We start from the raw sequence: 14912 nt of genomic DNA on the forward strand, positions 1-14912 counted from the left end.
ATTCGTCCAAAATGCACGGTTTTAAATCGTTGATATTTTGGAATTGTCTGCCATTTTGTTATACGAGTCTGGTAAGATGTCCCCAAACAATTTTCAATAATGTTGAATTTGGAGATCTTGCTGACCACTCCAAAACACGAATAATAAAGTATTTCTTTGTAAAATTTATTTATTTCCAGAAATTCTCTCTAACAGCATATAATGTTTTGTTGTTCATTTATCATTTCAATATTCCGTTCACTATATTCATCCGTTCTTTTATAAATTCGATTTCTGTTTTAGTTCAATATCTAATACCGATCAAATCATTACGCAGCCGCCTCCCATTTGGGGACGGCTTAGAAAATTGCTGTTCTCTTCTGAAATCATGATAGTAATAACCTAGATCGTTTGCACCATCCAAATTAAATCATTTTCGATCAGTAAATATAACTCTTGATCACTTTGTTCTCACATTTATATGCTTTTCGGCAAATTCTAAGCGGAACGCTGTGCTCCTTCTTTAACCAAGTTCTCTTCTGCGATTTTCGTCGTACTAAATACTAAATGCTTGTATTTTTGTAAAACACGGCGTACATTGTTTACGTTGGCACTTTCTGCGATTTATCTCGCAGTCATCCTCGAATTAATGCTGTTCTCAATATTGCACGTTCTTCACGGGCAGTTAAACTTTCTGGGCGCCCACAACGCTTCTTTTTTTAACTGTAATTTTTAATAAGTTTATAATAACTTTCGGCTTCTACTTACAACTTTTGATATTTGTGTAATTGAATGTTGTTCTTCCTTTAATTTCAATATCGTGTGTGTTTCATATTCACTTAGTTTCTTTCCACGACCCAAACTTGATATTTTACTATGTTGTTTTTATTAAATAAGCACGAAGGAAGTTATCAAACTTTATCACATTTCTTCCGGCCTGGAAAACTTCACTCCGTGTGATTTTTCTTTCATTTTATGGTTATGAAGTTGATATAATACCGCATTCAATAATACTTAAATGGTTAGTAATCGATTAGTAGACTGCGAATTTTATGTATTTATGACAAAAATATGTACGTACAATTTAAAACAGTGGACATGTGTAAAAAATATTTGAGTACATCTTGTGTTCATTTCAGCTTAATTACGAAGTTCAATAAATTGGCACGACTCGTACGCAAGCATAAAGGCTGCTTACAAAATAAAAAATGACTGCGTATCTTTATGCAAAATACAAATATTCTGCATCGATTGTGAGAAGCAGGAATAAAATAAAAATTTGTTTTCATCCCTTATAATGACTTTGTTACGTTCAAAACAACATTGCAATATTCTTGAATTTTTCTAATCTATTACTATTTTATATTTCACGCAACTAATTTCTTCATAAATGCATTTAGATGCTCATACAATTAATTGGACTGTGTTTCAAGCTTGTACAAAATAACAAAAGTAATGAAACAACGTTACTTGGTGGACAACCACACGACGGAAAACGAATTGCAATAAATATTTGATGCTGCAAAAAAAAGAGAATGGTAAAGAAATTTCCTTGAAAATGAAATTTTTTTATCGCTTCGAGAAGTGTTTCGATTTTCCCGTGGCCAGTACACTGACGATTATCCTGCCCGCCTCTCCCGGTGTAGAACTAAACGCGATCAGAAAATTTATTTATTCTCGCGTTGCTGCACTCGTATCGGAAACAAATCAAATTTGTCGACGTCGTTAAATCACGCCTTGGCCGTTCAACGCCCGGGATCAGGCAAGCAAATACGGGCGCCCATAAACCGCGTTCCTACACAAATCACCCCCGGGTAGAGGGGTAACCCGACGTCGACGTCACCGACACCGACAAACTTTTACGCCTCGGGGAGCTCGGAGTTTTCTCTCCTCGTCGCGCGTCGCTTTCTCGTTTCGAAAAGTTACTTCGCTGCTTGTATCGCAACCCACGTTTACGCCCGGGGTTCTCGTGTGACGAGACACAAAGCTGCTCTCTGTTTTACTCCTTTTTAACCGTCGCTTTTCTGAAGGGTCGATCGACGGGTTTTACGAGCCTCCGAAACGAATACGTAAACTTCTGATAAGGATTTCATTTTCTTCCTATTCCCTATCGAACAACTACAAGTTTCGCTCCTCGTGTAACGGCAATGAAAACAAACGATTTTTCAGAATAACTATTGGACAGATGAGGCTAGACCTTTTTGGGAATATAAGCAGATGCTATCTATCAGAAAATCTTGAAGTTCTGGAGGTGTTTTCCAGTTTAACTGTTTATTTATTGTACAATGAATAACTGGCTTTGATGAAATTTTCAAAATAAGTATGTATCGACGGGTTTTACGAGCCTCCGAAACGAATACGTAAACTTTTGATAAGAATATCATTGACTTCGTATTGCCTATCGAAGAACTCAAGTTTCACTCCTCGTGTAACGGAAATGAAAACAAACGATTTTTCAGAATAACTATTGGACAGATGAGGCTAGACCTTTTTGGGAATATAAGCAGATGCTATCTATCAGAAAATCTTGAAGTTCTGGAGGTGTTTTCCAGTTTAACTGTTTATTTATTGTACAATGAAGAACTGGCTTTGATGAAATTTTCAAAATAAGTATGTATCGACGGGTTTTACGAGCCTCCGAAACGAATAGGTAAACTTTTAATAAGGATTTCATTTTCTTCCTATTGCCTATCGAAGAACTAGAAGTTTCGCTCCTCGTGTAACGACGGTGAAAACAAATGATTTTTCAGAATAACTATTGGACACATGAGGCTAAACCTTTTGGGGGGCATAAGCAGATACTATCCGTCAGATAATCTTGAAGTTCTAGAGGTATTTTTCAATTTAACTCTTTATTTATTGTATAATGAAGAACTGCTTTTCATGAAATTTTCAAAATATGTATAATCGATATAGATCTACACTACATATTTTTAAAGTTTTCAATATAGAACACAAAAAAGTTGTAAACAACAGCTACTAATATTTTCTCTGTAATTCCGACGAATTGCAATTTTTACAAAATTTTGTTCACGATGTGTAGCAATCTAAGTTATCATCTGTTTAATCCGTAGGCCTCGAGTGGTGACTCAGAGTGCTCCACTAAAAATTGCTGTACCATTATCCAAAATATTGTCCACATTGTTAAATATGTTGGTATTTAATCAATAGACTACGGATCTTTATGTAAAATAAAAAATGTTTGCATTGATTGCAGGACACAGGAGCCAAATAAAAATTGTATTCTTGTTTCAATTATTCTATCAAGAATGTAAGTTTGTATAAACTTCGGAAGTCCAGTCATAATTTATAGCACAATAATTTTCTGGTATTTTTGTTTTAAGTTTAGTTTTAATATAATAAGTAATTTTAATTTATTTTAATTTTGTAGAACAAGGATATGTTGTACCTAATAAAATCTCAAAAATGATAAAATTATTGAAAAACAGAACGTGAACATAATTTAAAATTAGTTTTAGACAGCTCGGTATTTTCATGAGAAGACATGGTAGATCGAAAAATATCTAATTTATTAGAAACCTTGCGATATTAATTGCTAAACAATTTACATTTGTACGAATTCTTGATTCTAATAAATATTTTGCATTAAGATAATTTGCAAGTTTTATGGTTGTTAATTGCAAGAATGTTGCTGAAGCATCTTTCCACGCTGGGGACAATTATCTTAGCTGTCAATAACGATGAAAAATAGATTTCTCCGAACTCTATCTGAAAAATCAAAGTATTTTCGGACTCATTGGTTTTTGGAGCTGAACGTCAGAATTACCTAAGAACTGTTTATGCACGTGCCAGGATGTTGTACGCTACGCACTCGCGCAGTTGGCACAATGATTGCCATGGTCTCTACAATCTTGCTATTATTAGCTACTTGAGATGTTCATTTTACCAGTTGTTCTAATTAAAAGTGGCTTGTAAATTATAGCTTCTTTCCGTTTACAAATTCTGCTTGAACCGGCGATATTTCAACCCTTAGCACTCGAGTGGTGACACAGTCACTACTACAAATTGCTGTGCCATTATTTAAAATATTGTTTAAAAGATTATACGAATTGAATGCTTCTGTTACATCATTTTCAACCTCTTAAACATTTTAAGAAAGAAATTATATTTTCATCTCAGCCCAGTTTGTTGCTATTCAGATAGAATGTTTTTACTTTGCATAAACATCCACTGTCTACTAATCAATTACTGAACATTTAAGTATTGTACGAGTGATTATATCAATTTCATATCCATAAAATGAAAAAGATCATAGAGAATGGAAATATTCTAGGACGGAAGGAATGTTTCATTTTCGAGTTAAAATAGATCCGAGTGCAAAGGGTTAAGCTGCGTGGTGCAGACGAGCTAAAAAATGTTTGATATTTCAACGCTCTAACCATGTAAATGATGTTTGTAGTACATAAATAAAATCTTGTATCTCCCCCTAATTAGAACCACCGAAGCTGTACCAAAAGCAAGCATTAAGAAACGATTTGTAAACGAGATAAAAACTACGGTTAAGTCAAAGGACGCAAGGTCGTGTCCGTATTATTAATGTGGGTGTTTCTGGAAGAAGTGAATTCGAAAAAAATACTGCAACCGCTTTTATGAATGGAGTAGGTAGAGGAGAAAAAGAAGCTGCGCTCGACGGAGGTTGTTAGAGCGAGATTTACGTGTCCGAGACAGCTGCGCGTAGGCATAAGTCTTCTTCGTTCCATGGCTCACGGAAGGGTACCGATCAGGACACGGAAAAGGATCACGTTTGAGAGCCGGACACTTCTACAAATGACTTCAGGAAACTACACGCCCCTTCACGGCTGCCGCGGCACGTAGCACACGCATTTCTATTTACTTTAACGCGCTACAAACCTGTCAAAAAGTTAGATCTATCTGGTTGCATCTGTTTCTCACACCCTTACCGCTTCGGAATCAGCGGCGATACGTCTCCTCGTTTATTGGGAATAATTTTGGTTTTCAACCCCTTCGCGCGCGTAGCCTCGAAACGAGCATGTTTTCCTAAACGATTCGTCGGCGGGATACTTGAGCGATTAGAGTGAGCGTTGAACCGTGAAAAGGGACACGCGTGCCTGCGACTTGTTAATTTACCGAGCGCGGCTGTCCCGCTCTCCGGTCTATCGACGAAAACAGTCCTCCTGTACGGGTTTAATTACTGTTTTCACCTTCGAAACGAGAGACTGAAAGAAAAATTGTTCGTCGCAGGAATAATGGGCCATTTGAACACTTCTCGATCTTATATTATTGCATTTTTCAACCCGTTGCACTCGGAGCTCTATTTTAACTCGAAAATTTAACATTTCTTCCGACCTAGGATTTTTCCATTCCGAATGATTTTTCAAATTTTATGGATACGAAATTGGTGTAATACCTCGTACAATACTTAACACTAAACCTTCCAGATCTTTTATTTTACACTTATTGAAATAATAACAATTATTTGATAAGAAATTGTTGTATAGATATCTTCAATAAAGCAGATATTACAATAGGAGCCGCACAAAGTCTAAATCAAATTAATATTGCCATTTTTATAAGGGAGCATGTTCCAGTTACTTTTAAGGCTCGGTAGGTTTAGTGTTAAATGTCTAGTAAGTGATTAGATACCGACACATTGAGTAATGTTAACAATATTTTCAAATAATGCTACAGCAATTTCTAGTGGCTCTTCAGAGTCACCATTCGAGTGCGAAGGGTTAATTGAACTGGAATTAATTGAACCGAAATATTTCTAGGTGAAACTTGCAGAACAGATGATTCTTGGAGATCTCAACATTTTCAACGACTGTTTCACCTGCAGTTTTACCTAGGTCTACGGTGCTGTTGAAGAATAGAATTGTCTGATCTTTAAATTTCGGCTCCTTTCATTTTACCACGAATACTTTATTTAAATATGTGCGTGCGTAAGTATAGACTAAGAAATATATTGGGGATCATTAGACTTGGTGAAACTTAGTGAATTATAAAACAGTAAAAGATTAGAAATATCTAAGAATATTGTTATGAGTAGACTGTGCGGATTTTATGCATTTGTCACAAAAATGGGTAGGCACAATTTAAAGCAGTGAACATGTTAAAAAGATTTAAAGACATCACACACACACACACAATCTATTAGTTTCAGCTTAATAAAATAATTAAAAGAAGAAAGAAATTTTTATTTCGCTCCTCTGTCTTGCAATCAAAGCAGACATTTTTTATTTTGCATAAAGATCCGCAGTCCAGTTATGAGGTTTCCAATGTAAAAAATCAATTATGCGATAAATGAATTTTTATTTAACTCCTGTTGCCCACAATCGTTGCAAAACATTTTTATTTTGCATACAGATCCGCAGTCTAGTGATCATGCTCCACATATGAGAAGGATGAACTCATTTACGTTACAACCTAATCTGTGCGATCGAAAGAAATTCCAAAGGAAGATCCAGTGGTAACTCGCAACGATTTCTCAAGGAGCATTGAAAAAAGGGGTGTGTGAGAGATTTTTAGGTCTGGGTTAGATAGTATTTTAATATGATTCAATAATCTTACGATAAGTTTGCTTGGATAATTATCATTCACTGGGGTACCTCCGTTCATTTATTAGAAACTGATGTTCATTCGTTGGTCATTTGGCCCATTTTTCATTCAATCCTATGCCAGATTCCTAATAGAAATATTCTTAGAACCGTGTTCTGGAAAGTAAGACTGAATACTAGGGCTGCATAAAGGAGTTTAAAAGGAAGATCCAGTAGTGGTCGTAACGATTTCTCAAGGAACATTGGAAAAAGGGGTGTGTGAGAGATTTTTAGGTCTGGGTTAGATAGTATTTTAATGTGACTCGATAGGAATTCATTAGAAACTGTTCATTCGTTGGTCACTTGGCCCATTTTTCATTCAACCCTATGCCAGATTTTTAATAGAAATATTGTTAGAATCGTGTTCTGGAAAGTCAGAATGAATATTTTATCTAAATATTTGCATACGTAAGAATAGTCTGAGAAATACTATGGGTGATCATGTTCCACATATGAGAAGGACTTATTTATGTTACAACCTAATCTGTTCGATATAGGGCTGCATAAAGGAATTGAAAAGGAGGATCCAGTGGTAGTCGCAACGATTTCTCAAGGAACATTGGAAAAAGGGGTGTGTGAGAGATTTTTAGGTCTCTCCCATGCAAGAGCATGCGGGCATCGTAACGTGATATTCAGATACATTCGACGGGTATAGACAAACAATTTGCCAGCATCCGATCAATTGACTCACATTACACCTGAGCATTTAAATCGTTGCGTTTGTATCGATCCGATATGTAGTGAAAGGGTAAACAGTGTAGATACGATTTCTATGTAACTAGTCGTTACGTGTTCTCTGATTCGCTACTACTTTTTCACACATTATTCTCTCACGAGATACATATCATAATATAATATTGTATATCTCAGTTCATGTATGTAATTCACGTCTATGTATGTAATTTCACCTCAACAAACTGAAGTGGAATGGAAATTCATTTTCTTTCTTAACCCTTTGCACTCCGAATTATTTTCCAGTTTTGTTGCCGACAATTTTACCTACTATTTTCAGTGTTTCATTGAAAATTTACCACAAATGACATTTCCTTGACTGCTACTTATTTTAAACAATTTTGTTTACTAACTACATTAAATATAGCTCCTAAACTTTGTTGTAATTTATATTTGTGAAACTTATATTTGTTCTATTAACTAAAAAATAAGACAATTAAATAGATACGTAGTGTATACGTATATGTAGATTGTATGTACATCGCTGGTCATAGCTAGACTGCGGATCTTTATGGCAAAATAGACATTTTCTGCATTAATTATAAGGCTCCAGGAGTCAAATATAAATTTCTGTTTCTCTGTAATAATTTGAATAAGTTGAAAGTAACGTTGTTAAAATTTCATTGAACTTTTTTACTATTTTATATTTTACCGACTCATTTAACATAAACGTGTAAAACAGAATACAACAACAATGCTAAATGAACTTAATTGAATGTATCCTGTTGCGTATAAATTCCTGCACTCTTTCGCAGGTGTCAATTCATTGAACTATTGAGTTTGCTAAGAAAGTAATTTCGGTATTTTAAGGTAAAATAGAACCCTATTGTTTTATTCAAGCAATGAACTTCAATCAATAGAATATTTTCCATTTTGTTCGATGATCTCTTTCTGGTAGCTGTACAATTCCGCGCCCATGAATCTTCTGGTCCGTATCGGCAAAAAACTGATCCAAGTGCGATTCCAGGTCATCATCATTTCACCTTAAAATACCGAAATCACTTTCTTGCCGACCCAATAAAATGACTGTATCTAGAATTCACCAAGGCAAATATCAATTTGAGAAAATGATCATTTTCTTTCCGATTGAGCTGCGATAGTGCGCAAGCATTAATGTCTAAAAAAGGAAGTTGTAAAAATATCTAGAAAAAGGGAGGAGAACATCCTATACATTGTACGAGACTGTGATTTACATGCGAGAACGCGTCGTTCTACAAACCTTTGGCTAAAATCATGCCCTCTCCGGCATTTCACCGGGGAGAAGACCAATTATAGTCTCCCTCGGTGCAACAGTGATTTTGGAGGCAGGAACTTCGAAGGAGACGCACGTTTCTATCAAGCCCGGCAGTACTTGACACACTTTGGACCTTCACGGAATTCCATCCATTCTTATTGTCATTCTCTTGTGAACTGACTCTGTCGGCTACATTATTCCACGTAATTGCCATTCACACTATCTTCGTCCGTCGCACATCGGTGTATCATCGAACTTTTACAATCAACTCCGGCAACATCAACGACGGAAACGGAATGTTCGCCTTCGGCGGAATCTCGATGAATTAAATAATAATCTCGTTTCGCGTACGGAACCACTGGAAGTTCGTACAAAAGAATATAATTAATATTCACTGATCTCTCACACTGAAAGTTCTCCGCGCATTTCGTTCTCCTGTTTCTCTCGGAACGACAAGCTCTCCTCACTCTTCTTCATACACTTTACACCCGGCCGACGGAACCTCGTCGTCGAAGATAAACGTGAACACTTTGTCTGGTATTTACAGTACAATACTAATTCTCGATAACCGTATACACAAATAACCGCCTGTTGGTGGGAACAATAATTACGGCATCGAAATGTATACAAATAAAGTGTTTAATTGTTCGGATGTTGTACGAGCACAGCCAACAAAGAACGCGGCAGTGTCTTTTCAGTTACAAGTCAATAGATTTTGATTGGCAGGTCGTTTAGCAAGCTCTTCTTTATCCATCGCCGAACAAATTAATCCAAACGATTTCCTCTGGAAATACACACAGCTGCTAGCCCTAAATCTGCGAGTATACTTGAAAAAATGTATCCGACGTCTGACGGTGTGCACGGTTGAAAAGGCGCGCGTTAGCCCTCCAGAGACGGGTGGCGAGCTCTCAAAGATGGCGCGGCATCTTTTTTATCCCGAGGGGATTCACCTCGCGAGATCAATTCATTGGACCGTGGCTGCACGTGTGTACTATTAAAACAGTGCCGTACGCATTTAAGTATACAACTGGATGCACGGTGCACGCTGGACTCCCCGTAGAGCGTGGACCAGCGTCCCTCCAACCTGCTACCCTTTCTTCCATCTTTCTCGCTCTAGCTCATCTTTCTCTCCCTCTTCTCGCGTGTCTCTGTCTCTGTCCCACCGTACACCTCCCTCCCATTCCCCGGATCGCAATCCTGGAAAAGCTACCGTGGCAGAAACGCAGCCGCATAAGCTCCAGAGTTGCGCCACTGTCAGTGATTTCTAACGTAGGCGGTACTCACACCCCTTCCTTCCCTCCCTCCCTCCCTCCCTCCCAGCCCCTACGCAAAGTGATAAAGGCTTTCATCGGGCTAATAGGGAAATCGCGTATCGCGGTCTCCTTTCTTTCCATCCGTCCGGCCGATCGCTATTTCGAAATCAACGCAACACGGCCGATCGTACTTACATACCTACGTTTATCGATCGAGGACGTTATCGTTTGCGAAATGCTCGAATCGAGCAAACAATACAACGTATCCGAACGAAATTAACTCGATGCTGGTTGAGAATCACTGAGCTATGTGTTACACGAAAGCGTTGTTATACAAAGAAGATAACGCCTACCGACTCGATTGGTCGGCTGGGTGGTCCCTAGTAGCCACGCCCCCCCGCGCAGCCTCTATATACTTACCCCTACCTGACCGTCTCACCAACACAATCATCCACGCATACACTTTCTCCTTCCCGTCCCGCTCAACGCTCTCTGTAACATGTCGTTGCTGCCGCTTCCGTTGCTGCCTCTCTCCCTAGACGGTCCTCTTCTATCGTGTTCTCTCTTTCCAATGCTCCTGCTCCTGCTCCTGCGCAACGCGCAAGCCGAGACCCGACGTGCTTGTGTGCGAATGGTGTGTGCGGAATTGTGTGCGTTTTTGTTCGCACTTTTCTGACCATCCGGTGGCCCAAGGGTAAGTTTCCGCTGTTCTCCATGTAAATTCTTCCGTCCCCTCTTCATTACTGCCGGGTTAACTCTTTTCTCTGTTGTAAATGGCTGCGCGATAAACATACATTGGGCTACGTGTATATCGACGTACAGAGATATGCTAATTGTTCATATCACGCGATACGCGATTTTCAATTAACGCTTTACCTACCGGAAGTGTATTGAGGGAGTAGACTCCTTTTTCCGGGATTGCAAGGGTGCGGGATTCGCGTTCTCATTTCTCGATAATATTAGGTGTGCAAATAAGTTCTTTCCCCTTTTTTTCCAATGATGATGACTCCTAATCTTCCTGCCAATTCTTGTTGCGCCTGGGTCGGATATCGTTGAGCAATTTCTCTAACTCACCGTCATTATATTGGGTCTGGCAAATAAGTTCGTTCGGTTTTTTAGAGTGGAATAAATCACAAAAACCGAACGAACTTATTTGCCAACCCAATACTTTCTCGGTGCATCTGAACGATCGTCGCCTTACAAATTAAAATTTCCGGCCTTAAATCTTTGGTGCCACTTTTTGCAAGTTCTGTAAGATACAGCGTTCTCTCCAAGTGCCACACAAACCATTTTACTGGGTTGGCAAGAAAGTAATTTCGGTATTTCAAGGTGCAATAAAAAACCCCAATTTTGTTTGTTCTGTTTGTTTTGTTTGTAGCTTCACAATTCTGCGCTCATAAAACTTCTAGTCTTCATCGGCCAAAAACTGATCCAGGTGCGATGCCAAGTCATCATCATTAGTGAAAGTTTATTGCTTGAATAAAAAAATTAGGTTTCAATTCACTTTAAAATACCGAAATTACTTTCTTGCCAACCCAATTAGTAGCTTCAACAGCTGATTTCCTAAGCTGGAATGCAAAGAGTAAGCAGTGACGCAAATGATGCTTCTCGCACGCCATATTGCTCCAAATTGTTGCATAGGACTGGAAACTCTTAGAGCGCTCATCTCACGACTCTTCTTAAAACTAAAAGAACGCTCTTTCAGATGGCACCAAAATCGGGAAGTAATTCGAATTCAGTCAGAAGTTATGATCGTAGTCAAAAATGGGGTTTTTCAGTAGTTAAAAACGCTAGATAAAAGATCGATCTACGACGCTATCGCCATCAAAAGTCTTATTTTTTCGTTTACGAGGCGAAATAATAGAACTTCTGAGGGCGATGGCGCCCTAGATCGATTTTTTATCTGGCGTTATTGACTACTGATAGACCCCCATTTTTGTATTATTGAGAAATGAGAACGTGAATCCTATGAAACGAAACTATGACTTGTTAGTTCACAACGAAAATTGCTGTTGCTATTGAAGATCCCATTAAAAAGTGTTTAGCCATGTACCATAGATTTTTCAAAATTATGCAATAATCACCGGTCGGTAACGGAACCTTTTACTTCAGAAATATGAATATGTAGAACTATCTCCGGCAGAAAACATTCGATGAAACCCAAATCGCACTTTTCATTATAACTATCCGCGTATTTGACGTGGAAAATATTGTCATTAGCAATTTCAGAGGAAACGCGATGCTAAAACTCGTCGTTTATGAAGCTTTTATGAAGCACACGTTTAGTGGGGCCCATGAAAGTATTCAAATGATCTTTAAATAGGAATAACTTCAACTGTGGATCTTTATGCAAAATAAAAATGTTTTGCATTGATTGTGCAAAGCAGAAGTAAAACAAAAATTGATTTTATCCCCCAATGACTTTGTTACATTAAAAGCAGTATTTACAATGTTCTTAAATTTTTCTAATCTTTTACTGTTTTATATTTAAACGGATCAATTTTTCCATAAATGCATAAGGATCCGCAGTCTACTAAATATGATTATATGTATTAGTATTTAGTTTTAATATCTATAAAGAGTATATCGTAAAAATTGAAGTATTCTCTGAGACGTATTCAGTTCTATTTTAATTATTTTTATTATCAAAGAATAAGTTTTGATAGATTACGATAAGTGATTTGACCCTCTTTGATCGACTAGAAAAATTGTAATTGGTAGGAATTACATGAAAAAATGAAAAAGTACTTTTGAAAACCTTTTCATTTAACCTCGTAATGAAAATTTAAAATATGTGTTTTGTAGATCTACGTACACATGCTGAAAATTTCATCGAAATCATTTGACGTAGAGAGAACGACACGCATCGAAAAATGTATGACTCTGTGGATTTCAAACAGAAGTTGACCATAAGTCGTGAAAAAACGCGATTGTCACCACTTTCAACCGCTTGTAACTCTTGTGTATAACTAATATAGATCTAATTGCTAAAACACAAATATGTCGCTTGGTGAATTTCTCAAAATTTATTCCGATTTAAAGGACGTTCGAATACGTGGGCCACTGTATGTCGGATTTTTGTACGGTACAGAATCTAAAAATTTGATAGAGCGGTTCAAGAAAAGATTGAACTATACCTCAGCCCTGAACCAATTTTTATTAGCAATCCCTATTGTTATCTTCAGACCGCGGATGTTTATGCATTTTCCAATTTTTGTCGACAAATTTCAAGAAAGTGGAATGAAATAAAATCCTATTTTTAATGGGAACAGCCTTTGTACATCAAAAAGTAATGAAAGATGTACAAAATCCTATCGTATTTTATATTCTAGCCGTTTTTGAACATGTTCATAAGCCATAAATGCATAAAGATCGACAAGTGTCCTAATGTGCTGTCATGATAATTTAATCTCTTTACATTTTTCTCTTAGAAACGGATTAGAAAGAAACTAATTTTCACTCATTTTCTCCTAGAATATATCATTTAATATTTAGTAAAAGAACTAGACAATTTATAATGAAACTAATATTTATTTAACGTATCATTAACTAATAACTAATCCATCGAATTTGTTTACTATCCAGAATTCGTATTGTTTCAACCATCTTATTCCGACACGTAAAATCACACGATTCATTGCTTTATCTAGGAGAAAAAAAAATATCCTTTCGCGGGTGACATAATCCTTTTAACAACGTATTACTTGATCTTCGGGAAGTCCGTGAATTCATTTCCAAATTATACAAACCAAATGCAAAATGTTTGTAGGTAACATGTATGATAATTGTGCAGCTTCATATGGATTTTTTAAAATTATATATAAATTGGGATATATAAATAAAATTATAAATATAGGAAATTATATTCCCATATATATGTATAGTTGAGAGGCGTCGGTTGTTTATTTAGAAAATGGGTTTCCTTGAATACTTAAGTTGTTTACACGAGAGGCAACGCATATTTATTTTAAAAATGGCGTGGTATATGTATATTTGTTCATGGGATGGTAGTAATCCGCCTGGAAATTCTCGTTACGGTTGTATTTTTAATTATACGCGCGGGTAGCTGTGCTCGGTCGGCAGGTAGCCAGACAGATTTTACGACATGAAAATCGCTTCCAGATGTTGGTCATTTTGCGATAGAACGTAGCCTGTTCGGCGTAACAGGTTCTCACGCCAAAATTACTATGCCACCACACGAAAACTCGGAACGGAAATCTGTAGCTGGATATTTCCAGCTTTCACCTGTTTAACTTGTATTTCACGGTCAAGACATTAATACAAGACCGTTTTACAAAAGGAACGACGTCTCAAACAGTGTCGCTCTATTCGTATGCTTTTGTGCAGTGTTTTACTCTGATTACTAGATAGCGGATTTTATGCATTTATGAAAATAAATAGCCTAATATAAAAACATTAGAAGAATTTAAAACTACTGTTCTATTGTTTTCAAACTATTAAACATATCTGGAAAAAAAATACATTTCTAATTCACTCCGTTTTGCTACAATACAGATAGAAAATTTTTATTTTGCATAAAGACCCGCTGTCTGCTGATTACATTCAAGTTTCTTTCGGTCAAATATGCAAAATAGCTACTCATTTATAGCGTATACTCCTTCAACGAAAATTGATAATCATTTTTTCGTAGCAACTGTGATTTATATGTATAAATAATTGACACGTGCCTTAAATCCCTCGAGAAATCAATTTTGTATGATATTGTTTTCAGTGGAAAACCGTAATTGTACGCTTCAATCTCTCAATAATATTAAGAAAAACCACGAAACTCTATTGAATTTGGTTGTTTCACAGATTTGGTTACTAGACGGCTTTTATGCTTTATACATATTTGTTGCAAAGGTGAGTAGCTGTAGTTTGAAACAGTAGTTACAGTTATTGAACAAAGTTACATTTTATTGCATAACATTCTACGATCTATTTATTTCTACTCTCTACTCTTTTATTGCCCTACTTTACTAATTTGCAAAGTTACTTTCCTTTTGTACATATTTCAACTCTTATACTTTCTATTGAAGCAATAGTTTATACTTCGCAAGTTTCGTAATACTAAACGCGGACCGAGCACAAATCGTTATTGTTTCACAAAATTAACATAATTTAATTCATTTAGATTTT

The 14912-nt window shown here is 36.7% G+C and overlaps 1 protein-coding gene across 2 annotated transcripts in view; it reads right to left on the reverse strand.

Moving 5' to 3' along the window:
• The window catches only part of Sim (bHLH transcription factor single-minded), a 76007-nt gene extending 66397 nt beyond the window's left edge, over positions 1-9610 (reverse strand). For both annotated transcript variants that reach the window (XM_076441761.1, XM_076441760.1), the window contains exon 1: positions 8506-9610. Coding sequence is in view for 1 of the 2 variants with exons in the window: in XM_076441760.1 (XP_076297875.1) it covers positions 8506-8521 (16 nt within the window). In the remaining variant the exon portion in view is untranslated. The remainder of the gene's footprint in view (positions 1-8505) is intronic.
• Between the last annotated feature and the right edge of the window lie 5302 nt (positions 9611-14912).

The sequence above is a fragment of the Lasioglossum baleicum genome, chromosome 17 (genome assembly GCF_051020765.1).
Source record: "Lasioglossum baleicum chromosome 17, iyLasBale1, whole genome shotgun sequence".
NCBI classification, from domain to species: Eukaryota; Metazoa; Arthropoda; class Insecta; order Hymenoptera; family Halictidae; genus Lasioglossum; species Lasioglossum baleicum.